The following is a 26,601-nucleotide window of genomic DNA, read 5'->3' as shown; positions in this document are numbered from 1 at the left end:
GAATACAAATATGACATCTCTCAAGATTTTGGTACATACCATACTGCCTGGTTTTTTCTTACCATGAGTGATACATTTTTTAGAAACAGCAGTATGTGTCCATGGATACTATGACTAAATGAACAAGTCAGTTTTTCTCAGTTTATCGAGTCTGTAGTCACTTGAAATCCATATCCATCGTGCGTTAAATTAAAAAACCTGTTTTATTGTCGCATAACAAAACCAGAAATCCATTCATGTCTTTTAAGAAAGGCAGCACAGGATTGAATATCGCAGTAGTTGTGAGCTCAGTTGCCCTCAAAGGGTAAAATCAAACTCCCATAGAATAAATATAACATCACTGTTTTGGATACATGTTTTTCTTTTATTTCATCAAAATATTTCAGCATTAATATTTCGAATGGATTAAATCTCTCAGCAGCATGTACAGGCGCATGTCGGTGTCTGGTATAATTCTTCAGTTAAATTCTTTCAACCGCGGTCGAATAAGACCACTCGAGACTAACGCATTTTAATCATTTCTCATAACATATCGTTGTGCGTTAGTTCACGTTCCATTATCAACGATCAGTAAGATATCATACTAAGGCGTACGTCAGCTCTGACATGTACGCAACACTTCAATGAATTCTATTCACCCGACATAAACATTTATCACGCGTCACGACAGTAAAATCATGAAAGGTGATTACACGGAAAAAACCTGACGCCAATAACCTTCTAAGCAAAGAAGATTATAACGTTCACATTTATCCGACTGATCTTGGACAAGGCACTTGAATAAATATATATTCACGTACAAGTTTGGGTAGAAGATGACTTTTACTACACTCTACTACTACTATTAGTAATAAATTAACTACAGACATAGATTAGAAAGACACTACCCGGTGTATAAACAAACTCGAAAAACAACGAAAAATAGGCTATGATTTGTGAAGAAGACAATTCTTAAAAAAACCCACAATATGAACTAAAAACTACCGCAATAGAGGAGTTTGGCGTGTTGGGGTTTTTTCCAATTGAATTACACATTCAATGGAAAACAAGACAATTCTTCTTCCGAAAAATATTGAAAACATGTTAAAGAAGGCCTTTGTTTGTGGTCCGGTAGTCATCTTGGTAAATGTCTACTAATTGTGCTTATAATTCCTGTAGTGAAACTAACATCATCTAAACCAGAATGAAGGTAAATACTGTCCATCAAAACATTTGACATGGAATCTACATACGTACAAAAATTAGTGATACGACATATAATATAAATAAGGCATTCTCTAAATTACCGTCTTTGTAGTAAAACTAGTTACCTAACATAAAAGTAAAAATTAATAAAATCTGTTTCTACAACATAATAATATCATACCATACAAACAAAACATTAAGTATAAAATACTCAAATTATAATTTGGCAGTTGTAAGTACTTGTACATAACTATCCAGAGAAAGTTCAATAAGTAGTAAGGGATCATTTTCGATATTTTCAGTCTATTGAGCGCTAGTAAATATTCATCAAATATCAAGCCACATACAACTGCAGCTATCTACACATTTTCATTCAATTCTTAATACTCCAAATTCACCAAAATTAAGAGCTTTGTAATTTCAACACCAAAGATATTCATCACAAGCATACGAAAAGTCGATGGATTTTTTTCTAAGATTTCGCAAACCAAAAGATTTAAATCAAATAACCGAAGCTCGAATGCTACTATTAACATGCATTATTCAGATAGTAGTAAGCGAAACTAATATACTTATACCATGAAGTTAATATTACAACTATACTGCTAACATCTCTGGTTTGTCTAGCTGTTTTTTCCTATAACAAAATATCATGCTTCGTATGAATAAATACACGATACAGAAGCTAAAGCCTAGCGCACATCGACACTGCGATTGGAGACAACTAGTTGCTACCGAACGATTACCCCGCGCACATCGAAATCTAGTTACAACCGGTCAGTTGCAGCAACTGCATGGCGCGTGTCGATCGTCGAGATCCAGAGCGCACACATCGACGGATATGGCTGCGATTGAGTACAACCAGTTGCTCAAAAGTAGAACATGGGCAACTGGCTGGAACTGGAGATAGATCGACGCTTACCAATCGTAAGCTCACTCACATCGACACATTCAAGCAACTGATCATATCCAGCCAGTTCCTCTCATGCGCCGAAAACTGCCTTACAACTAGTTGTCTCCAATCGCAGTGTCGATGTGCGCTAGGCTTAATGCGTGTCTCTCATACATCCTAGCGATTATACGACAAAAACTATACCTAATTTCCCTTAAATAGAGAAAAAAAATACGCTGTCACCAGCTGCAATTTAGCAGCGAGCTATAGTTAGTAGTCAGAATTAATTCTACAGCTGTCATGCTACATGCTTATACTACCTGTATTCAGTTGTATAGGTATACTAATTTAAATACAGCAATGCATGAATACTGTATTCTGATATGAATTTCTCGAGAGCTTTCACATTCCTCTTTTGATTTATCGCAAATAAAAGATGAACCAGAATAGAAATCCGCAGGGTATAGCGGGATATCCCATGATGCTGGCAGCTGTGATGTTTCCTTTACCCCGGAGGTACTGGCAGTAGACATTTTACAAATGAGATTTAGATCATCGAATACAAAATTCTAATAACAAGACAAGAGATTACCAGTACAAAAAATTGCCGCCCCGAACTCAAACTTCTTACAAACGTCCTTAAAAAATGATAAATATTGGAGTTAACCTGATGATGGAAATTTACATTCAAAGGGAAGACATCAAAAGGATGAGTATCCGTACACTATATCACAATTACAGCTTCATATAATGTTGACGCGTGGACTGCATCAGTTTCCAGAACGTATTATCACTGATTTCTGATTCTGATTTCATTGTTCGAGTCGAGTTCTAAGCGAGTAGCACTGTTAGTTTTAGACACGGTGTTCCCCGTCGTGGCCGCAGTTGTCGGGGTGTGTAAGTTCAATTCAGATTTCGAATGTCCATTCGGCAGTGATCTATACAGAAAAATCGTCAAGGAAAAATAGGCACGGACGCACAAATCTACGAATTCTCAATACGAATTAACTTAAAATGGTGGTTTGGTGGTTTCGTCATAATAAATTATTCCGTATATCGATTATCTACAGCATACATGGATTAGAGTGTTTCATTCGACTACTATACGAATTAACTAATTTTCATGTAAGGCTAGTTCAATGATAACATCTTAGGATCATAGATTTTAATCCTGGTGGGAGTGGCAAAGTTTCATTTCTGGCCTCTCTTCCCTTAATCCGGGTAAAAGAAACCTTGAACCTGGTAATATTACCCTAAAATGGCGATTTGCACGCTTTGAAAGAAAAGACAAATAGCACATGAACAGAGAATGCTAAAGGCCGATAAATATCTTCCTCTCCTGTGAAAAACAAATTGGTAGATTAGTGAAAAGGATACGAATCAGTAATGTGTTGCAAACTAGTTGAGCTCGTGTGATGATGCGGTACGATTCGTAAATCTTTGCGGAAGTCTTTTAACCACTGTCGATGTTTATTCAACACGACGTTGACGTCGGGTTGTATCACGGGATCGCGGAAATTTTCTCGGAATTTATTCAGCACGTCCCTGTCGATAAGATAATTATCGCAACGATTAGAATTTCATATCTACGCACGACTAACCGCCTTGGTTTAATTTAAAAATGATCATTTTCAAATTTAGAACAATTGGATAACTGTTTTCATGTCCAATCCATGCAAGAAAATATTTATTAGTATTTCATTAGAATATTTTCAAGCGTTCGTATGTTACAAAGGTAATGAAAAAACCAATACAAACCGACTAGTATCGATTCCAATTCCAGGACTTTTACTTGGATTTGATTTACCTAAAAACAACATTTTCAACGTTAACGTAACGCGTAATACCAAAATCTGATATAATCACATCATATCTTGTACTTACTTCCGAAATACTTTCGCCATTTTTTCTCGAGGGCCTGTTCAGCAGTTTGAAATACGATCTGACTTCCGAAGTTGATTTTAGATTCAGGACGGTTACTATATTCATGAAATAAAACGAATGAAATAACATATGATCATATGATAACAAACTAAAACTCTAAGCCAGTATACATATGAACATGGTATTTCAGGGTGGTCACTTTTATTTGACTAGCTTTTACCCAGACTATTCCCTGACATATACGTTGTTTTCCCCGACTTATCAGCTAAGACGGAAACCATAAGATTTTATGTGCAATCTAGCAATCTCAACGAATTTCCTTGATTTTTAGAGTTCTTACAAAATTGTCTGACTTTACACTAATTTCCAGGCAAGCGGCCAACCTATAATGTATTTGTAAGTTACTTACAGGTAAGGATTACTAGCTTTGAATGCCAGATGAGGTGTAGACATATACTGAGGTAGATGATAATGATGCGAGGGTGAGGAATCGGTCGGTGGCTGGTGTTGAAGTCCGTTCAGAGAGTGAGCGTGATGCATCGCCGCTGGAGACTTCGGCGGCGAGCTCTGTACGCTTAACATGCTCATCACGTGCGTGAGATTGTTGTTGATCTTTTGTAGATCCTCAGCAATCGCCGGAGGAATGAAATTCATCGGAGGATGCGGAGTGTTCAACGCCGGCATTGATGAGAATTTTTTCGATATTGGAATGGCTGCTACTGCAATACAAACAACCCGCATATGATGTGTATTGGTATACAATACGGTACATAACTGGGGCCCGTTTTAAATAAAAGCATATATCTTCAACCTCAAGACCCAGTTGCCCGATTGTTAGTTCAATTTAACATTTGTTCATACAGTGATAATAATTTTCAAATATTCAACTCAAATGTTAACCAGAAACTATCGATCAAGCCTGGTCTGCAACTTGGCCTAGTTGTGAATTTCCATTCCTTTTATGTAGATTGATTACTAAAATTCGTACCAGTTTCGGGTAGAGGAGATAAGTTCTGCTGATGTTGAATGGATGTTGCCGGTAAGAGCAGATCGTCTAAGTTGAATTCGTTGCTGCTGATTCCACTGCTCAGTTCATCGTCTGACAATGCCAGATCGCCGTAGTTACGTCTGCCATTTTGTAGAGGATGGAACGAATCATCGAATTCATCGGATTCCTGTGAACGTATGATGAAATGAAATAATATATCTGAGGATCAAGGTTTAGTCAACTATTAATCAGGAGTTACAATCAGATAGAAATAGGTTTCAATAGACAAGAAACTGCATACAATTTGAGATTTTGAAGAAAAATCCATAATGAGGAAGATAAACTAAAGAGGATTGAAAATGACTCATAGAACTGAGTTAGAATAAAGCCTTTCTTCATAATACATAATTGTGGGTTTTCCCCAGGATCCGGTTTGACAAAAAAGTCTACGCTTAAGTGGTTTAATTATCGTAGATATTGAAAAAATATATTAAGAAACCAAAATTTTCAGTTAAACTTTTTCGATAACTGGGCCCTGCCAGCTGGAAGGGGGAAAATACCTCATCAGTCTCGGCGAGAGCTGCTTCAAGTTCTCGAAGTCTTGTCTCTTTCTCGCGCAGAAGTCGACTCCCGTGACTCATATTACGAAGCATTCGATCCAGTTCAATTGACTCTTTGTCCATATTCATTTTCACGTCTTGTAAAACGTCCAAACTCCCGTTTGAGAAACTCTGCGCGATTATAACCAATATACAAGTTTGAACATTTAGGACTTTACGGTGTGTAGATTAGGAGAAAATGGTTCTCACGGGTTTCCCAATTTCAACTTTCCCATACCCAGATTATAAATTTTCCATACCCCTAAGTTACTCATTACCAACCTAGAACAGGCAATGTAGGCCCATTCAAAGTAAATAAGTACAAATTTATCAATACCATCGACAAAAGTGTTTTCATAAAGTTAATTTTTAAATGTGTTGTAAGACAATTAGGCATACAGTCTAAAATTCAAAATTAAAGGAAACTCTTATTTTGAGACCATTTTATGGTTTTTCATTCCTTTGCCATAGCCAGAGAAAAAAAACAAAAAAATTCCCATTTTCCAAGACTTTCAAAACCACGTAAGAACCCGCAATATAGTTTTAAATTCCTGTCGCACGAACCTGATTTTGTTTTGACATATCGTTTTCCCATTCCTGATGAGCGCTTTTCAGAGCCGTTTGTCTGCGTTTCAGATGTTGATGTTGTTTCCTGAGGAATTCTCGAGCTCGACTGATCGAATCTCCTTCTTTAGCGAGATGTTCTTTCATTCTGATAAAATGGTTGGTAGTAACAAAGTTGTATTAATACGATGAAAGTATTGGATGCTATCAACTCAAATATGAAGGAACTGGAGTTTGCCAGGTCTACGAATTATCCATATTTGGCAGATTTCAAGGTAAGAGATTTCTTAATGACTTAAAACTGGCATGATCACCTTTCAGATAAAAAAACAATTTCATAACCGTGATTTCCAAATTATTTTTCTTACTTTTGCATTTCTCTGGGTATGTGGTAAATTAGGCAAATTTAGGATTTTCTTTGGACTTTTTCAAATGATTTTCAGGATTCGATATTTCATCCCAAGGCATCACTGGGAAACTGTTATTTGATATTCACCTATGATTTCGCATATTAGGATTACGTATCATGTAATCATCGCTGAGCTGTGAATCATCGCTCGCCGATTCGAGTCGATTCCGTTGATGAGATTTTTTCTGCGTAGATGTTCTATTCTGTTCGTGGTTCTCTTTGTCGGCGTCCGAGACGCGAACGACGCTGATTTTCCGCGGCCGAGGTTTCGGCGTCGATATTTCTGAAACGTCGTCGATTTGACTCGGTGTTTGCGGATTCTCCTGCGTTAGGGTCTCGTCCTCGCTCGGTTTGAGCGGAGATTGTTGATTCGCTTCATCGGCTTGATCTTTCAATATGCTGCAAGAATACGAACACCGAACTGAACGAAAACTCATTCAACATCAAAATAATCATTAAACTTAATCAACTTATTCAACACATATTCATCAAGACTGGAAATAGACTCAACTATAATTTACAGCCAGTTCAAATGCCTTCGTCTAGCATAAGATTGTCTGAATATGAGGGGCTTAAGATGTGTCCTGAATTCTTCTAGATTCATTGATTTATAGATTCCAAGGGCTCGGGGTGCATATCGAAAACCTCTCCCCGAAAGTGCTTAACGTAAACTGGGGTTCACAGTTTATACTGATGAGCTGAACCACAGAGGTAGGCGTCTAGCAGGTTTGTATGAATTCAGAAATTCAGTATTTAGCATTTGCTACATAAGCGACTTATATGTACTCAATAGAATAGGTTTCATTTCTACCTTTTGATATTTGTCAAACGTTTTTGTTTTGATATATGCGAGTCGAGTTCAGCGCGTTCGCGACGTAGACTATCTAACGCGTTCTTCTCCTGGCGTATGTCATTGAGTAACTGCTGTTGTTCGGTCTTCAAACTTTCGACTTCTTGCGTGTGTAATTCAGTCATCTGTTTACTCAACATTTCCTACAACCAGAATGCATTCATCTTTCAACATTGATCACGATTTCAAAGAAATCCTTTTCAAAACGTATTCTTTTAGACAATAGTCCCTATATACATGTATAGACTGTGCCTGCCTCAGATATCGTGGGATCAATAAATAAGGGTAGAGGAATTTCAGGACAGTCGTAACAGGAATAGGTCGATATCACTATGAATTGGTGCAGGGTAGCTTCTTTAATTTGACATGCTTTTTCCCTGACTATTCCTTGAATGGCATAGCTTTTTATTTACAAAATTCCCGCAATTTCTTAAAGAAAAGAAAATATCCTGACATTTCCATGATTTCCAGGTAAGAGGCCATCCTGTAGGAGTAAGAAAATTTGAAATATAACGTCTGCAGCATGCGATAATCCGAGGCATACAGTAATGAACTCACCTCTTTTTCTGATTCAAACTGTTTCAATTGTTGACGCATATTTTCTCTCTTTTGCTCGAACTCATTTTCCTGTCTTTGAGTTTCCGCGATCAATTTATCGATTTCTTCTTTCTTCGTCGTTAAGATGTTCTTTCTTTCATTCAGAGTCGATTCCTCTTTGTCTAATTCCGACTTCAAGTTGTTGATTCGAACTTGACGATCATTTGTTTTCGATTCCTGAATAGACGTCGATGAATAAATTCATGATAACGTAGTCATGACCCAAAAAGGTTTCCAATCTCAAAGAGTTAAAACTTGTTCAATATGCTGGAGAAACAAAACTAACCTCAGCAGTAAAATCAACTTTGAGCAATTCATGTTTATGTTTGCTTTCCTTTTTCACATATTCCAGTTCCGATTCGAGTTTCGTCTGCAACTTTTTCTTTTCATCGATTAAATGTTTCTCCAAGGCATTCTGCTCAGCTTGTTCCTACAATATAATGCAGTTCTATTGTGTAGAGTCGAATGATCAATAAAGTCACAACAAAACCAATAGACATTTAAGCATAAGATTGGATGAATCTTATTACAGTTGTGATTTTGTTGTGGCTTTATTGACAATACAGTTAGGCCTAATCAAATGTAGATCTTACAAACGAAGTCTTATGTCAACTAGAGAGATGTGATTCGAAGGAGTGAATACCTTCACTTTATATTCCTGTTGTAGATTACGGATATTTTTCTCATGAGTTTCTCGTAATTCTTGAATGTTTTTCTCTTGATCGTCGAGGATCTCTTTTCGTTTTTCTTGCAATACATCACCCAACTATTTGAATACACGCGTTAGAATTGACCTGATTTCATTAATTTTTTCTCACATTTTCATAGCTAATACTCACTTCTTTTTTGAGATGTGATACAGCATCTTGTTGTTCCTTGAGTTTTTTGATTTCGAGTTCTTTTTTCAGCATCTCTTCTTTCTGTAGTGCCTTTATTTCAATCACTAACTTCTCAATTTCCTACAAAAAAGCATTCAGGCCTTTATGTCTTGTGTGTTTTTTTGATGATGGCAGCATGTTGTAGCCTGCTACATAAAAGTCAGAATTGTAAAACCTTCTGTACCTGTTCATGTTTGTTGCTCAATTCAGTTTTCACCTCATCCATACGTTGCGTGTGAGTGTTTTCGATTTGTTTCGACACATTTTCGATTTCCGTGTCAAATTTTCGACGAAGTTCATTTAGTTTCGATTCTTTTTCGCATTCGAGTCGTTTCTGTTCACTCTGCGTCCAAACATCAACCTTCAATTACAACATTAATTGTTTACACGTACATGAAACAAATCACAATCTTATTGAAGACAGGAGTCTATATAAACTTGTTATCTGAAATACCTCAGCTTTCTGTTTGTCGAGAATCTCCTGTTTTTCTTTCTCCAGATTTTCAACTTTTTCCCTCTGTAACGCATCGACCTCTTTTTGTAGTTTCGACAAAGTGTCTGATTTGTCTTTTCTGAAATTTCACAGAAAAAGTGAATAATAATCTTAATCAGGCAGGTGGGAATTTCACTAATTCAAATAACCTTTTCATTAACATGTATATTTCTTCTTCATTTCAGGGCTTGGTCGACAAGCTGCTACAAGACTCTTTAAGTTGTTTATAGTGTTTTTAATGTCGGTTTGTTACGTAAGAGCGGTGACTAATAGCTCAAGCGGGAAACACTGCTACATACTTATACTGATCCTCTTCTGATTTTATCTCTTTATCGATGGCCTCTTTCAACGTTTTCAGATGATTCTCTTTACCGCGTTTCAAATCCGCTTCTTCATCTTCGACGTCAGTTTTGAATTGTGCACGTAGCGATCTAAATAAGTGACAGTTAGTTCAACTATTCGAGTAACTAATGGATTAGTAATTTTAACTATCATTGAAGCAAGTGTTCATTACAATTGCTGAAACCACACTGCGCCGTGGTTCCATCATATAAGCTACGATCACAAAGAGACCCGGGTTAAACTGACTCTTTTTTGTCAGGCCAAATTTGGTCCCTTTCTAAACAGACAAAGAAGACCAAAGAATTCGATGTGATCACGGCTTTACCTATGCACTGCTGCACTAATAGACGTAGATGTAATGAGACTATGTATGAAGCAAAGGAATGTTATTATCTGCATGAAATGAATTTAGATCTAAAGTGATTTAAACTGTTATCAACTCACCGTAGATTCGTTTCTTTCTCATCGCGTATTCGACCTTCTTCGACTTCTTGTTCGATGTGAATTTCCGTTTTCAGTTTTCGCATGCGTTCCTCTTTCTCTTCGAGTAGTTCCAGTTTCGCCGCTTCCAATTCCTGCTCGAGTTTCCGTTTCATTTCGTCGAGCGATCGTTCGTTTGAAAGTCGCAATTTCTGCTCCTCTTCTTTCAACTGTTTGTCGTGTTCCGCTTGCCTGTAATACGAACAGCCGCTACTGATCCAAATGATAATTCAATTTCGTTTATAGCGCGGCTCTAAGGATAACTGCTGCATTTTACAATATCACAATAAAAATATCATACATTTGATACAATACTTAAACTAGAAGATAATAGAATCGTTAGGGTAAAGCAAAATAATACGTGATCGAATAAGCAAAAACTCTACAAATAAGTTATCAAAAAATATGATTTATAAGATTTCTTTCACAATGATCCAAATAATTCTATCTCTCAACGTCACATTAATAAGTTCGCTAACTTATAAAGCTACATATCTACAACCTATTGTTCAGACTTACTTTTCAGCAGCCTGAGCTGCGAGTGCAGCCTTCTGTTTGCGACTATCATTAGCGAGTGGTTTCAGTTCACCCGGTGGCAGACGAGGGGTTAAACCCGTTTTTGTATCGATACCGGAAATCGTTGTTGATGAACGAAGCGACAAATCGAAATCCTTCAAATGTAAAATATAGCAAAATTGAAGGCATATATTCCCAGGACTGGAAACATCTAAAAGCGTAGGGTGAGGGCCATCAGTTTGAGAGAGTAATTTACCTTTTCCATCGGCATTGTACCAGCAGCCGGTTCTAACATGTCAATATCCATGATTCGCTCCGAGAGATTCTTATCAATTCCAAAATCCTGAATAAAACATTTCAAGTTATTGCATTAGTTACAAGAAGAACTATGATACGTTTCCCTGTGAAAATGGAAGATAAAATTTCAGTTATCATATCCGCGCATACCACATCTTTGCCATAATCCTCACTACTATCGCTGTCCGCTATTTCGATATGATTTTGGCGCAATTTCTTGTCTTCATCCGAATCCTGTGAAGAATAAACACAAACAAATATAGGGCCGATATTTCATTTTGGAGTTACATAGACGTGAAGATTAGATGCTTTTTATCAAGACAAGCATAACGACTAAAACCACTCTTCACAGACTGCCACAAACACAATACGCAAATGAAATCACCGTGAACATAGAAGAGCTCGAGATGAGCTTTGAAGAAATTCATGGACAGTTGTACAAACATATCATTGGTGCACAACAATATGACTTAGGATACGAAGGTACTAGACGATTCACCAAACATGAGATATTCCGTGCAACGAATGAGACAAGAAACAAATGTAACGAGACATCAGCGTCATGGAATACCGGTTACTTTCCTTAAAACTTTGAAAATACTGTTCTTCAGTTGAGAGCTTCACGCGAAAAAAGAAGCAAATGGCATACATAAAAAAGGTGTATCTACCAATAAAGGACTAAACTGTTCAGAGGAATCGCTGACAATTCAGTACAGTTCACTGAAATACTTACTTCGTATCCTAATTCGGCTATGTCATGAACATCAACATCTAAACTGTACCGGGGTATTCCTGTAGCTTCCTAGAATCAAAAAGCAAATGTGTCAAAATTTGGGAAGGTAATACCTCTCACGATAAATAGAAGACTTGGGTTCAGTTTTAGTCCGGCAACTTTAACTCGGGGCTTTAACTCCAATGTTCAGTTTTTTAGACTGGTAACTAACTCAATCTCCAACTGAGTTAGCCCCCAGGTTTAAAGTTAACACCTGTCTAGTATAAAACCAAACCTTGATGTTTTCAAGCATCACCGCATTTACCTCTTCATCCGAAAGACTAGGCATCATTTGAATATTTTCATCGCGGCTGCTGAGGATACTTTTTGAAAAACCACCGCTAGATTGAGCTGAATTCCTCGTCCCAGTTTTCACCTACAAATGATAATTGAGTAAGTTGATTCATATTTACAAATTCAACTATTTTCTTCAAATCTCGATTGAATCATGGAAGGTTGTATTGCATAAATACCTCAGACTTTAAGTACACGCCAGTTTTCGCTGAATTTACGCTGGCCATCGTGCTAGGCATCGTACCAGCACCATACATCGTGCTGAGTGGGCTTTCCGGTGCCTTTAGAGGAGCAAGACCGCTGCCACTGCCAGCCATCTGGCTACCACTTCCGCGCAGGGAACCCTGCGGCCCTAATGAAGATTTCACCGGTCCCAGATCCTGCAAAATAAGATACAACGAATAAAATCAATTACAATTATTTTCTTTGTGAATATGAGGGACAACCTGTTATAAAAACAAACCTGGATAGATAGAATAATTACCACTTTGTAGTAGTTAGATTGACTAAATGAATGTGTGAATTGGAAACATTACAAACAACAATCATGCTCTAAGAATAAGTGATGAAAAAGAAAACTACTGAATGTTTGTGGCAGCAGAACTGATGTTTCTACTGAAATGAACAAATTGTGTTTCGCTAACAACTATGTTTCATATCTAGTGAGCAGGTAAAATCTTATTCCTTCTCATCACAGGATGTTCTTCAGTCATCTACATCGGTTGAAGTGATGAGACATTGTCTCGACATGCGGGTACAGGGAACTGTAGATCAGCAATCAACGGAGGTAGTGCGTTGTAGATCTACTCTATGCTTAATGGTACCGAATGAATGGTACTCTAACATCAATACTGTACATTCAAAACGACAACTGACTTACTGTAACCACATCAGGAACGCACTGATTTACTACCACTGATTCGACGTCAATTTTACTATTCATAGTAGCGACCACAAGCGGCGGTCCTACCGGTGAATCTAAACTGTCTTCATATACATTATCATCATCATCATCATCATCATTATCACTTATAACAATATCATTCTCATTCTCAACATCCTCATCATCAACAAACTCAAAAACATAAGATCCATCGTGATCATATTCCTCCTCACTTCCATCATCATCAACATTATTTAGACTGTGATCAGCAGCATCTTCTTGTCTATCATCCTTTTCCTCCTTTGTATTTTTCGCATCACTTTCCTCATTTTCATCTTTCTCATTATTCATACAACCATGATCAGTATCATCATCTTTTCTATCATCGTTTTCCTTCTTCTTTAATGAACTGACGGTTAGATCTATTTTATCGGTTTTCTCGTGAGAACTTTCAGCAATATTCAGAGTTCTATTCTTATCCTCCTCCACCGGGGGTGGATGACTGTTCGATACGAAAATAAAACTTTCCACATCGCCACTCCCCTCATCACAAAAATTATCAATTTTCTCATGTAGATTTTTGTGCGATTCGACAGAAATGTTATCTTCCATTTTTTTGTTTTCTGACAATGAAACGTGTGTTGAGTTGCGTAAACTATTGGAAGTTACGTCTAGATCGGTTTCGTAGTCGATTAATGCGAACTGCTGTAAATCAGTGCAGCAAACGTAGAAACACAGAAAGCAGAAAAGAGACAAAAGAAATGCAGCTTACAAAAGTATGTTTACAAAACCAAGTAGTAACATGTGCAGAATAAAAGAATTTCAAAGTCAAACAATAAGTTTTGTTAAATACCAGTGAGATCAGCTCAAAAAGTGTTTCATATCATATGATGCAGGTTCACGCCTGTATTGGGCCTTGATACCTGATTTCGCGGGAAATATATAATGATTATCTGTAAATTTGTCACTAGCGCATTATGGTTAGTGAAAACTGCATCTTATAGTTCATACGCTTAAACAGAAAAGCAGATTTTTCAAACTGTGTTTCAATGTTTCATGTGGGAAGAAATGCACGTAGCCTGAAGTGAAGCAAGCTCCAAACATAGACGAAGCTGGGTAAGGGGGGTTGTATCGATTTTCTGTAAAGCATAATATCACATGTCCTGTTCGAGTAAAACAACGCACACCTACCTTTTGAAATGACTTTCCTGCCTTTCCTTTTTTGCTGCTGTCTTTTTTACTGCCTTTCTTTTTACCTGCAGGAAATTGACAAAAACAAAGATGCAATATTTCAACAGAGAATGATTGAACCTTAAAAGAATTGGCAGTAGAATAACGCTTACACTCAGTCGTTGAGAATAGAAGATTAAAATTCACTATAGGCCTATAGACACAATTTCTCACTCTCTCTAGCGACCATCGTTAGGTGTCAGGATAAATTTCGGTGTTAATTTCTTGAATTTGTATCCTAGTGGGCTACAATTCTATCACCCGAATTGACCCCTCATCAATATGAAAAGACTGAGAGAGATTTTGTTACTCGACTTACTTCCACCTGCGGCGATCTTAGTTCTTTCTTGCGAGACCATATTTCTGTAGTACTCATCGCACGGGTGGTCCCAAATACTATCTCCAGTTTGAAAATTGAAGTAGTAAATATCTCCATTCGGATCTTGGCTGTGAAATGTAAGAATAAGAATTAATTGATGCTTCATTTATACAAGCTACACTCGAATACGCTTAGATACTATAAACGAGTTCCTTCATCTGAAGTCAAAATTGGTTCATATTCGATGATGTTTTCAACACTAGGGTCCAATCGAAATCTAGAATTGCGTTCTCGGAATACTTACCACGGTTTCCAGTGTTCAGGCAGCGGGGCATTGATTCCCTCGCGGGCGATCCACAATAATTCATGTTCATTATCGGGATCTATGCCAATCACCTGAGCATATTCGTGTATTTCTGCAACGAATCAAAATATATTCCTATTTTCTAACCCGTACAGATTTGAATTGACATTATCCTGAGCTAGATAAAGCAAACCTTTTCAAATCTTGTAAACCTATGACTTTCATCAAGTAAAATTTATGAAATTTAATAACTATCTTGATGTGACACAATTATAATAGACCCTACATGAATTAACAATGAAACAGAAGTAACAGAAATAAGTAGCCAATCATTGCGGCTAGCTGCACGCAGCAAAATTTAAAAAGTACAGTGACTACACTATACCAGCAAGAAACGAAGTGAAGAAAGATGAGGGTCAGGGTCAGGTTAGGCTCCAACAAAAAAAAATACATGCTGCTGGAGTGTGTTAAACACCCTTGAAATAGTAACAAGAGCAAAAACTCTGTCCAAACATTTAGGTACATAACCAGGAACACAAAGTCACAATGGTTCCCCACAATGTCTCTATGATGACCGTAAAAATTAATTCTTTTTCTAAACTTTAAATTGGAAAACCCACCTTCTTCAGAGGGCTGGTAGTTCTCATCATAGTCTTCTTCGAGGATAACCTGGTCATTAATCATCATATTATTTTGGGCCTATTATTTTCAGTGTGGAGCGCAAAGTCTACAAAATTAATCAAGAATTTTTAAAAGATTAAGAAATGTCAAAATTTCAATACAAACTCGTCCATTTACCAAGATTTTCTTGTTCAGTTTACGGCACTACAAACATTCATTTCTATAGTATATACTCACATTAAAAAATTCATGCGTTTAAATGATATTCTCGGGCGGTAGCGGACCGTAAAACCGGTTAATTACGAATAAATTTCTGTGTCTAATAATCAGATAGGCCTAGTACTCAGCAAGTGGCAGCCATTTTGATGCTAACAGGGGAATTGTGGGTGAGATTGAATACCAAAGGTTCATTCCTAACCGTACCAAGACTGTCAAATCAAAACCATTCATAGTTCGAATCCCATAAAATAAGAGAGTCAAGTCTAGCGGTTAATTCCTAAACGCCTGCGCCACTTTACAGTCCCATAACGTATTATGGTTTCAAATATCTTCATAAAATAATTTTCTGGAAAAAGAACTAGTAGTAGGCTATGCCAATGTTGTCTTCCTCTGTTCCATTGTTAAGTTCGAACGTGTCATGTAGGGGTCTTTAATAGTTGTGAACCTAATGAAATCAGAACCATGCAATGCCATAACTGGACCTCCGTTATGTAGATTCGGTACGAGTGGTCAGAGTAATATAATTTCGGTAAGGATCTTTCGAATTCCGTTTTGAACTTAGTTTCCAGAACGTTAACAATGAAATAGTTACAACGATGCGCTGGTTATCACCGTTTCGGGAATACCAAGTCGCTGTCAAATCCTCAAATCATCGTTATACAAAACAAACTTCATTTACGCCTGGGGTTTCGGCTTTTTCGTAGAAACTTTGCTGGGATCACTAGCAGAGGCCCAAGTTATACACTTAAATAATCAATACCATTAATACACAAAAAAATAATCAGAAATGAGAATTTTAATCTTTCAAATGACATAATGAACACAACCTGATCATAAAATGATATCCTCAAGGGATGCACCTACCAACGCTGATCATATCTACTGTATCATCAGTATATGGAGTCATATTAATCATTTACTAGTCTTGTACATGAACAAAAAAGCGATATTTGCATAGCGATGGCGAAAAAACAAAAATTGTTTGATATCCGAATGCTCATTTTCACAAAGGCGTTGCCAATTCAGATTGAGCCAGAACGCTGGAAAAGATTTCTTGGTGTACCGGTATCTTGTGATTGCGATTAAAAGCGATGACGGATTCGGCAACGAACGAAGAACACTCGCCATCACCTGCTGGACATAGAAATTTCACAACTTACAGTCAGGAAAGTTCGGTGCACGGCATCAAATATGTCGGAGACTATGACGTTGTTCCTTCGAGAAGGTAAGAGTTTGGGGTTTATCGCGTGTGTTATTTGCAACAATCTGAATGAAGTTTGGTTCGAAAAATGAAATGTTCAAAAAATCCAATCGACGTTATGAGTACATGGAAATGTTTCACTGTTTTTAGGGTGGTCTGGCTGCTAGTAATAGTTTTATCAATGGGATTTTGCGGTACTATGATCTATCCCAGAGTCATTGTATTTATGAAAAAACCTGTCAATACCAAAGTTACATTTGAATATAAGAGTCCAATGAAATTCCCGGCTGTTACGATTTGTAACTTGAATGTCTTCCGGAAAAGTTATCTAAACTCGAATCCAGCGCTTCGGCCTATCGCCCGGCAGCCGCCTTTCATAAGACCGTCTGTATATACCACTGACGAATACGAAGTTCTTAAACACTTCATATTTGACGAAACGATCCGCGAAGGGGGCCATAAGCTGGATTCATTTTTGATGGAATGTTACTGGTCGCACCGGCAGATCAATTGCTCGAACTATTTCGATGAACAATATACATCGTATGGAAAATGTTACACGTTTAACCGCCACAAAGTGACGCGCCGATATGGAGCACCTCTGGAAGTTGCGACTTCAGGAAGCGAACAAGGGCTATGGGTAAGAATCAACGTGGAACAACACGAATACGCCGTCTCTAACGTCTTATCAGCAGGAATCAAGGTAAAATCGTTCACGGACATCAAATGGTGTATCTTTATTAACAATATTGGCATTACGTACAAATATCTTTTACTTTATAATTGCAGGCTTTGATCCATGATCAGTCAGAGGAGCCATTGGTCCGTGAACTTGGTTTCGCAGTACAGCCCGGTGTTGAAGCTTTAGTAGCTGTTAGTTCGAAGCAGGTTTCTATCTTTTTTTCTCTACTCCATTTATTCTAAAGAATATCGACAACTTTCTTTTTTGCAAGTTCATTTAGTTGAGAAAAGTCGGAATAACTCGCCTTGCATCGTTTAGTAAACAACGGATGTAAGACATTCTGTCATTCTGTTCAAATTTCAGATGAAATTTCTGCCTGCACCATACGAGGGTGGGATATGTAAGGACATGAAAGCAAAAGGAGCGACAAATCCACTGAAGTTTTTCGCCCCATATTCGCAGAGTTCTTGTCGATGGGAATGCCGCCTGTTAGAGATTTTCAAGATATGTAACTGTTCTTATAAGGTTGATGCTATGGGTGAGTGAAATTGATATGCTTTTCCTAGGCGAATCGGTGTCCTATGATACGTCAAGTTTGTTTTTTTAGATTTCAAACCCTGCACGTTATGTGAATATCTAAGATGTTTGAAACCTCTCGAAACAGGTAATTTTTTACTCATCGTTTACTCGTCGTTTGACAAGAAACAAAATATCATGTTCAATATCAAGTTGCTCATCGGTCGCTGCAGTTTTTCAATATTTCTTTTGGCAGCTTCCATCAATCAGAGATGTCACAAATCTTGTTTACCGCCATGTCTGTTAACCAAGTACACAGTTCAAGTATCGACAGCGATGATGCCTTCAAATAGAGTTGGACAATTCTTAGAGAAGCAAAACATATCTTTGACGAGATTACGGTACGTGTAAAATTGAAACGTCACCTACAAGATAACGAATCGCATTCCGCTCTCTCTCTCTTCAAATATTACGTATCTATGGTGGTTTGCATGTAACATATATTTCGCAGTGAGAATTTTATCGACATGAGAATTTACTTCGAGGATCTGGAAATTGAGCATTTCTACCAGGAGCCGGAATACGAGTGGCAACAACTGATCGGTAAGCGGTTAACAGGGAACAAACCTATCAAGCTCAACTAAAGACATCCATAAAAGCGATTACAATATAAATCTCGAGTATGAAATGTTTATCGACTCAGAATGTGACAGTTAACTGTTTATAGTCTTTTTGAAAATGATGCCTTAAATTATCATCGCTATCGCCGGATTTCGGTTACACGAACTCTCTGCCTAAGATAACGGAAGAAATATATAATAATGGTCCCTCGTTCATTCTGTAATTGCAGCGGATGTTGGGGGTCAGCTCGGATTCTGTCTCGGAGCCAGTATTCTTAGCGTGTACGAATTGTTCGAATTTCTGATAATTCTTCCGCTGAAGATGTGTAAACGAAAACGAAACATCAGTACGCGCGTGACAGTGCAAAAAAGCGTGGATACGATTTTGTAATTTGATGAATTATCTAATTTTCGTCTATCAACTTTCGGATATTTTTTTTTTCACTCAGCTTTATTTCAATTGACGATTATTTTAACGTACGAAATTGAACTAGAAAAGTACATTATTGATGAATTGGTGTAAATGTCTCATCCACGAGCGTTAATGCGCTGCGGCGATCAAAACCGGAAAGCCTATGTGATGCGTTCATATATTCATCGTGTTTATCCAATCAGTGATTTTTCATTACGTAGTGTTTGCTTATTTGAAAGCTTTACCACTCAACACACGAGTGTGAAGAACGGTATCATAAACCGATTGACGGGAATCGCTATTCGGATGATCCAACGTTGGTACAAATGGACGCGAACATATATCACACGGATGTTGCCATTCATATTCATTGTAAATACGCGTATACATAATCATAAAACGGGACACCAGCAAAATGTGAAATTCTTTCGCGAAACTTTGTAACCGAGTTTCTGTAGTAATCCCTACCCGAAAGATGAAGCCCGTTGATGATGGCGACACCGTAAAAGATGAACGTTCTGAGTCGTCGCCTGAGTCGTCCAACATTAAATGAGTATCGTGGATTTCAGTCAAGAAAGTTCTGTGCACGGAATCAAATATGTCGGCTGCTACGATACCGCAGTTATACGGAAGTAAGTTGGCACTTTTCTAGTATTTTGCATTTCGTATGCAGAATTATGGTTTTTTTTCGAAAATAGAAATTTTCAGGTCTAACTAATCAGCCTTTTTAAAATCTCCCTCCGATTATTTCAGGGTGATTTGGTGTCTCATGATTATCGCATCTATAGTGTTTTGCATATGCATGATCCACCCTCGAGTGCTGGTGTACATGAGAAAACCCGTCAGCACTAAAATCACGATCGAGTACGAAAGTCCGATGGAATTTCCGGCCGTAACGATTTGCAACTTGAACACTCTGCGGAAGAGCTATTTAATGTCGGATCCTGTTCTTCGCATCATTGCAGAAAATCCACCTACGCCGTAAGTTAGAAACACCCACATCTGATAGAGATGTCTGTATTATATAGTCCAACAATGATAGAACACTATATCCGTGTTGTGACGAGAGAGAATATGGAGAGAGAGTCCCACATTCATTATTCCTGAAGATGACTATTAGCGTATCCTCGAAACGACAAATACTCCCTCTTTAGGAAACATTTTCGGACTTAGTTTTTCGTTATTATAGAGGGAATCTCTCCATGTTAATATGCATGTAATTTCTTTGCGACAAGGGCATCAGTCGATGAACCATTAGGTATAACCATGTATTACTCGAATATCAAACGTACGACTTTTTTCTCTTCCAGAAATTTCAAAGTTCAATACGACAACGCGACATTGCAAGCGTTCAAGAACTACAAATATGAAACCATTCTGCGCGAAGGCGGTCATTTGTTAAACAAGTTTATGTTTCAATGTTACTGGTTGAACAGGAAAATCAACTGCTCCGACTATTTCGACGATGTACTGACGTCTTACGGGCGTTGTTATACGTTCAATTCGCGGAAATACGTTCAACGAAACGGTAAACCACTTGAGGTGACAACTTCGGGTAGCGATCAGGGGTTGTGGGTGCGAATTAACGTACAACAATACGAGAACGCTATTTCGAGTGGTGCCTCAGCGGGTATTAAGGTATGTTTTAAGCCAATCAGTTGCTTGCCGCCGGTTCAGGTTAGATGGAAGATTGTCTACACGAATCGGAACAGTTATTTCCAATAATCACTTCGATTTAAACTGAAAAATTCTGCAAATTCGTTCGACCGTCGAATCATATCTATGCTTAATCGATTATACCTATTACCTATTTCATACCCCCTTTTTCGTTCCCGGAAGGCGTGGTGGGTTTGTAAGAGACACCAGATCAAATCAGAATTGAGGGGGGGGGAATTCACTAATACCTCAAAATGAAATTATCATGGAACTATGTGTAAAAAGTAGGCAAAGGGTTCAACTTTTATTCTGCACTCATTCAACATATTTCCACTATTTTGTGTCAGGTTTTGGTTCATGACCAAAATGAAGTGCCGCTTGTCAGAGAATTTGGATTTGCTGTACAACCAGGTGTCGAAGCGTTGGCTGCTCTGTCATCACAACGGGTAAAACCTAGCATTTGTCGTAGTACACATTTGGAATAACGAGATTTGAAAACCCGTGTTCGATTTGCTTTGAATTTCAGCTGAATTTTTTACCAGCGCCTTACGAAGGCGGTCACTGCAAAAACATGTCGGACCCGAACGTGAAAAACCCGTTGAAATATTTTCCTACGTATTCGCACTCCTCATGTCAGCGAGAGTGTCGCCTGGTAGCGTTATTCAAAACATGTAACTGTTCGCTATACGTCAACGATTCAAGTAAGTACGGTCTTATGAATCATTTACGTAGCTTTGCGGAAATTGTTTTCTAATTTCAATCGCTTTAAGAATTGTTTTGAATTTTCAGACTACGAGCCATGTACGCTGCATCACTATGTTACCTGCATAATACATAAACTTTCAGGTAGACGTTAGTAACAGTAGTTTGAAATGACAATTTCTTATTGGATGAAAATCGAAAAACTTTGAATTTAAATAACCAGCAATTGTTTGATGAGCTCATTTTACGTCATCGAACTGGGTAACTTGTATGATGATCCACTTTTCTGTAAAGGGTTTCTGCATTCACAGCTACGTTGGGACATAACTGCACTTGTGTGTTATCGTGTTCCGTGATAGAATATCAAGTACAAGTAACAACAGCAATGGTTCCTTCGAACCTAGCTGCCGAACTGTTGCGAAATGTGATTAATCAATCAACGACCTCAATGAGGTAGGGTAATAATTTCATATCGTTTCTTCCTAGCGTTAGGTTCAAATCAGCCTGATAGACAAACTTTCGGCGCATTAGAGAAAAAAATTTCTCGATTTCTTTAATAGGGAAAATTTCCTTGAAATGAGAGTCTATTACAAACAACTCGTTTACGATCACATTCGACAACAGCCGGAATACAGCTGGCAACAACTGATCGGTATGAGTGTGTGAATGATGCTTCATGTATCTTTATAAAGTAAAAATCGAATACAGCATTGCATTTATGTTATGTATGATGTAAAGCTAAAGATAACTTAAAATCCCCTTCAATTTTAGTAATCCATATACTTCGGTTACTGATCTTCTTTTCTTGGTTTCCAGCCGATGTTGGCGGACAACTCGGGTTTTGTATAGGCGCCAGTATTTTAAGCCTTTACGAAATCGTCGAATTTCTAGCGATGTTTCTATTGAAACTATGGACGAGTTTGAGAAGTAAGACAAGGCGAGTTACAGATATCAAACCGCAACACACGAAGGAAATGACTACGAAGACATAAGAGACTATTCTGCGTGGATATCAAATACGTTCGGCATATAGCGCGCACATTGAATGTGGAAGGCATAAATATCTCAATCACCTCCTCCTTGTTAATAATAGCATAATAACTGATCGTTTCAAGTCGTAACTGTTAGTTAGAAACAAATGTTGATACAATTTCACATACATATCGCTAAAACTGTAAAGCATGAAATTTGTATAGTCATTTAGTATATGATTTCTATTAGATTGTTTATTGAAATACAATTTAGATATTGCCGATTGTTCGTGTCCATGTTTCCGTGCATTGTGTCTCATGATTTCTTAAGTTTTGAAGATGTCCAATGTATATGTGCGTATCATTTTCTCCTAGGAATAACATCGCAATATGGTGGGTTATCGTCAATTCGAATAGCTCTACAGTTCAATTCCCATCATACTCATTGTAACCTATAGCCATGTCCGGTCGCGATGCTTCAATCCTTCAAAGCTTTACGCACTTGATTCTGAAGAAAATCGAGCGTTCTAAATCGGTGAAACGTTCGTCTAAATAGGCTGATACAAAGCCGTTCCAAACATTAGCATTAGACAGTCTAAAAGTGTTCGTTCAATACTAGTTCGTGGCGCGCGGGACTCGAATCCACAAGATTCCCGCTAAACTGCGCCGCATTATCAATACTAAAGTAAATATTTATTCCATTATGACATCAAACTATTCGGTGAATGGTTTTAGACCGTCGGGATTTGTTTTTTAACTAGTTTCCCTGGATACCTATATCTGATGATGCGTCCATAGCGCTGACAGGTAAGTGCAGTGATTTATAAAATGACTTAATATATTGTTTTGCATCGCTCAACCATAATTTAGGGGTAATTAATTGTGCATTACCAATGTCGGCAACGTGAATAATTGAACAGAAGCATCGGCCAGGATTTCACAATATACGGTCATATTATTAGATATTGACTCTGCATTCAAATATCCCTTTATCCCATTTCATTCATTTGTCACAGCGGAGGGAATAACGGTGATAACACCGGTAGTCCATGCGTTATATCTGATGCAGGACTTTAAAGATGTGAAACTACACGTATTCATTAGAGCAAAACCGTTACATTTTATCACCAAGAAATGACGGAAAACACCAACAAAAAATTGCCGAAGGATTGTGATGATAAACGTACGACATCTAGCATTAAAGAGACTGTTATAGATTTCAGCCAGGACAGTTCAGTGCATGGAATAAAATATGTCGGTGGCTACGATGTCGCAACTATTAGAAAGTATGTAATGAAAACTATACTCAATGATTCTATGCACACATAAAATGAAAGCACGATTAATTTGTATCCGTTTGGATGAATTTCAGGGTAACTTGGATCGTCATGATTCTCGGTTCGATATCGTTCTGTATATGTATGATCCATCCACGAGTGGCTGTCTACGTGAAAAAACCCGTCAGTACGAAATCTAAAATCGAATACAGAAGTCCCATGCCATTCCCCGTTGTTACTATTTGTAACATGAACGCTCTAAGGCTCAGCCACTTGAAAAATCATTCGCACCTGCAAATCCTTGCCGAGAAGACGCCTTTCGATGATTTATTTTTAACGGACGCCATAAAACAGGTGTTCATGAATTACACGTATGACGAGCTCCTGAGCAGTGGGGGACACAAACTGAATGCATTACTTTTCGAATGTTACTGGCTGAATGCGAAAATAAACTGTTCGGATTATTTCGATGAAACCTACACGCATTATGGACGATGTTTCTCTTTTAATTCTTATAAATATATTCAGCGCACCGGGAGGAAGGCGTTAGAAGTGACGAGCTCCGGTAGCGACCAAGGGCTTTGGGTCCGAATCGATATCGAACAGCGGGAATATGCCCTTACATCAAGCACATCGCTATCGGCTGGGATAAAGGTGAAAATAACTCAAAATATGTTCTAGTAAAATTCAATTTTCGTTATTCATATCATATATTTTGCGATGTATTTCGATGATTGCTAATAGCTGTGTACGTAAACTATTTCTTCTTATGATTATCCCGCAGGTTTTGGTCCACGACCAAACAGAGCAGCCATTGATACGGGAATACGGTCTCGCTATACAGCCAGGCGTAGAGGCATTGTTAGGTGTCACTTTTAAAAAGACCAGCCACCTGCCGGCACCTTACGAAGACGGCGAATGTAGAAATACTTCGGACCCAAATATGCAATATCCGCTGGATTATTTCCAGCACTTTTCACACAGCTCCTGTCGTCGAGAATGTCTTCTAAAAAATATATTCGAAGTTTGCAACTGTCGTTACCAGGTTAATGATTCGAGTGAGTAGATTCTTGTGTTTGCCTGGCTATAACTACTACAAGTTTTTGTAAGGATCTATAAATCCATTCATGAACATTGTTTGATGCGATAATTCTCCTTTTAGACTACGAACCCTGCACACTGCTTCAATACTATGAATGTGTTGTCAAGATTCCACCAGGTAAGGTCGGGTGTGATTTCCAATTTTTCATTTTATAAAACTTTTAAAGCCGTTACATTGAAAAAACCCTTCTATTCACAGCAAGATTTGATTCGGAATGCGTCAACACGTGCCCGGTTCCTTGCGACGTAAACTCCTACGAGTTACAGCTATCGACGGCGATGACTCCATCAAACCAAGCAGCAACATATTTCAAATCTCATATGGGTGTGACGAAGGAAGACATGAGGTTGGTTGATGGCCGTGTGCTTGAGAGACCCGCGAAGTTCGTAAATCTCCTGGTATCTTTTGCTCATTCATTCATTCATTTCGTTTATTGTAACTTTGTACAAAGTACAGTATACAAATATCGTTCATGTAATACATAATATAATATAGTGGCAATACATACATACATATATATATATATATATACACACATACACATATACATATATATATATACATACATATATACATACATATATACATATATACATATATATATACACACACATACACATACACATATATATACATATATATATATATATATACATATATATATATATATATATATATATATATATATATATATATATATATATATATATATATATATATATATATATATATATATATATATATATATATATATATATATACACATATATACATATATACACACATATATACATATATATATATATATATATATATATATATATATAGTGTAGTATTTAGTAATCTAGTAATTTAGGGGGATACATCATGGAGGTTCAAAGGCTGCTTTCAGAAACTTACATAATTTGACAAGAGTATTTTTTGGGGAATTGAAAAGGGCTCTCTCCAACACTGGTTGGCAAACAAACTGTGACGTCACGTGCAAGAACTCTATTCCATGATCTTAGGCATCCATTTCTTGACCTCATCTTTCTCGCAGCCTCTTACAGATTTTGACCCGCTATTTATTCTTGTTACGTTCTTTCTACGCAGGGAAAACTTCATCGAAATGAGAGTGTATTTTGAACAACTTGAATACGAGAATATATATCAAGTTCCGGAATACGAATGGCAACAACTGATCGGTAAGTGAGCAACTACCTTCATTCATACGACATAACTATGTAGCTAATGATTGTCCATTATAAATCAGATTAAAACCCAAAAGAATTGAAGAACTGTGAAATGGCATATGTATAGACTTATCGATATTTTCTTTCCAGCTGATATCGGTGGACAGCTCGGTTTTTGTATAGGTGCCAGTATTCTCAGTGTCTACGAACTGGGAGAATTTGTCGTAATTTTTGTTGTGAAATCGTGTCTTCGCGTGAGGAATCTGGCAAAGAGTTCAACTGAAGTTAGACCTACACGTCTAGTGGCTGAAGCTCCCGTCTGATTGGCTTTTTGCGGCTATGAGTGCTAAACGGCGTCTTTTAATTTAGGTATTCTAATTTGTTTATACGCAAAGAGCTAACAGAAAACGTATACGTTTAAATTATTTTCGTGATAAAACAATTTTCCGAACCCGTCTTGAAATATCCATATATGCTTCTCAAATGCTTTTGTCATTCTTCTTTGATCGAATATGTATGGATATTTTTATGAAAAGAAACGACCATATGACCAGTAAATTTAATTGAGTTACTTTCTCTTTTCATCGCTAGATCGGAGATTATTTATCACCGGGAGTCATTTTCATCGACGCGTAATATGTATTGTTCACATTTCTAAGGCATTTTTTGATTAC

At 37.5% G+C, this 26,601-nt stretch overlaps 4 protein-coding genes across 6 annotated transcripts; 3 read left to right on the top strand and 1 right to left on the bottom strand.

Moving 5' to 3' along the window:
- Positions 1 to 243: 243 nt before the first annotated feature.
- LOC141907487 (uncharacterized) lies at positions 244 to 15,750 on the bottom strand. Of its 3 annotated transcripts, none has more exons than XM_074797146.1 (29): positions 15,635 to 15,750; positions 15,397 to 15,503; positions 14,777 to 14,888; positions 14,473 to 14,600; positions 14,115 to 14,179; positions 12,220 to 12,420; positions 12,012 to 12,122; positions 11,708 to 11,776; positions 11,125 to 11,208; positions 10,934 to 11,020; positions 10,681 to 10,832; positions 10,126 to 10,353; positions 9,639 to 9,770; positions 9,301 to 9,418; positions 9,031 to 9,207; positions 8,808 to 8,927; positions 8,612 to 8,734; positions 8,255 to 8,398; positions 7,930 to 8,145; positions 7,333 to 7,514; positions 6,609 to 6,920; positions 6,113 to 6,260; positions 5,510 to 5,680; positions 4,950 to 5,136; positions 4,371 to 4,677; positions 3,962 to 4,056; positions 3,836 to 3,884; positions 3,455 to 3,622; positions 244 to 3,015 (listed from the first exon to the last, which is right to left on the bottom strand). In XM_074797146.1, exons 2-29 carry the CDS (start codon positions 15,461 to 15,463, stop codon positions 2,868 to 2,870), a joined length of 4,101 nt encoding a protein of 1,366 aa, XP_074653247.1. In that variant the 5' UTR covers positions 15,464 to 15,503; positions 15,635 to 15,750; the 3' UTR covers positions 244 to 2,867. The 3 variants fall into 3 exon arrangements, with proteins under 3 accessions (XP_074653247.1, XP_074653246.1, XP_074653248.1); XM_074797145.1 differs by having other exon boundaries at positions 245 to 3,015; positions 4,371 to 4,680; XM_074797147.1 differs by lacking the exon at positions 9,639 to 9,770 and having other exon boundaries at positions 245 to 3,015; positions 4,371 to 4,680.
- Positions 15,751 to 17,295: 1,545 nt separating this feature from the next.
- LOC141907225 (acid-sensing ion channel 2-like) lies at positions 17,296 to 19,026 on the top strand. The gene is made up of 5 exons (XM_074796805.1): positions 17,296 to 17,520; positions 17,607 to 17,694; positions 18,164 to 18,416; positions 18,527 to 18,618; positions 18,866 to 19,026. Exons 1-5 carry the CDS (start codon positions 17,296 to 17,298, stop codon positions 19,024 to 19,026), a joined length of 819 nt encoding a protein of 272 aa, XP_074652906.1.
- Positions 19,027 to 19,596: 570 nt separating this feature from the next.
- Positions 19,597 to 22,397, top strand: LOC141907224 (acid-sensing ion channel 2-like). Its single transcript, XM_074796804.1, has 8 exons — positions 19,597 to 19,679; positions 19,801 to 20,028; positions 20,358 to 20,685; positions 21,051 to 21,149; positions 21,230 to 21,404; positions 21,765 to 21,858; positions 21,966 to 22,057; positions 22,222 to 22,397. The coding sequence occupies exons 1-8, from the start codon at positions 19,597 to 19,599 to the stop codon at positions 22,395 to 22,397; spliced, it is 1,275 nt and encodes a 424-aa protein (XP_074652905.1).
- Positions 22,398 to 23,510: 1,113 nt separating this feature from the next.
- On the top strand, positions 23,511 to 26,355 carry LOC141907223 (acid-sensing ion channel 2-like). The gene is made up of 7 exons (XM_074796803.1): positions 23,511 to 23,662; positions 23,749 to 24,307; positions 24,438 to 24,711; positions 24,816 to 24,872; positions 24,954 to 25,101; positions 25,848 to 25,939; positions 26,078 to 26,355. Exons 1-7 carry the CDS (start codon positions 23,511 to 23,513, stop codon positions 26,248 to 26,250), a joined length of 1,455 nt encoding a protein of 484 aa, XP_074652904.1. The 3' UTR covers positions 26,251 to 26,355.
- The last annotated feature ends 246 nt before the right edge of the window (positions 26,356 to 26,601 follow it).

The sequence above is a fragment of the Tubulanus polymorphus genome, chromosome 6, assembly GCF_964204645.1.
Source record: "Tubulanus polymorphus chromosome 6, tnTubPoly1.2, whole genome shotgun sequence".
NCBI lineage: Eukaryota > Metazoa > Nemertea > Palaeonemertea > Tubulaniformes > Tubulanidae > Tubulanus > Tubulanus polymorphus.
This window is presented reverse-complemented; position numbering and strand designations above follow the sequence as displayed.

Excerpts from the sequence above, each read along its gene's own strand:
- LOC141907487 (XM_074797145.1), bottom strand. The coding sequence starts at position 15,463 with ATGATGATTAATGACCAGGTTATCCTCGAAGAAGACTATGATGAGAAC. Across the intron at positions 5,681-6,112 it reads ATATGTCAAAACAAAATCAG|AGTTTCTCAAACGGGAGTTT; the intron begins GTTCGTGCGACA and ends ATAATCGCGCAG. Across the intron at positions 5,137-5,509 it reads CTCTCGCCGAGACTGATGAG|GAATCCGATGAATTCGATGA; the intron begins GTATTTTCCCCC and ends ATACGTTCACAG.
- LOC141907225 (XM_074796805.1), top strand. The coding sequence starts at position 17,296 with ATGGAATGTTACTGGTCGCACCGGCAGATCAATTGCTCGAACTATTTC. Across the intron at positions 17,521-17,606 it reads TCTTATCAGCAGGAATCAAG|GCTTTGATCCATGATCAGTC; the intron begins GTAAAATCGTTC and ends TTATAATTGCAG. Across the intron at positions 18,417-18,526 it reads ATATCTTTGACGAGATTACG|TGAGAATTTTATCGACATGA; the intron begins GTACGTGTAAAA and ends TATATTTCGCAG.
- LOC141907224 (XM_074796804.1), top strand. The coding sequence starts at position 19,597 with ATGAGTATCGTGGATTTCAGTCAAGAAAGTTCTGTGCACGGAATCAAA. Across the intron at positions 20,686-21,050 it reads GTGCCTCAGCGGGTATTAAG|GTTTTGGTTCATGACCAAAA; the intron begins GTATGTTTTAAG and ends ATTTTGTGTCAG. Across the intron at positions 21,859-21,965 it reads CAATCAACGACCTCAATGAG|GGAAAATTTCCTTGAAATGA; the intron begins GTAGGGTAATAA and ends TTTCTTTAATAG.
- LOC141907223 (XM_074796803.1), top strand. The coding sequence starts at position 23,511 with ATGACGGAAAACACCAACAAAAAATTGCCGAAGGATTGTGATGATAAA. Across the intron at positions 24,873-24,953 it reads TGTTGTCAAGATTCCACCAG|CAAGATTTGATTCGGAATGC; the intron begins GTAAGGTCGGGT and ends TTCTATTCACAG. Across the intron at positions 25,102-25,847 it reads GTGACGAAGGAAGACATGAG|GGAAAACTTCATCGAAATGA; the intron begins GTTGGTTGATGG and ends CTTTCTACGCAG.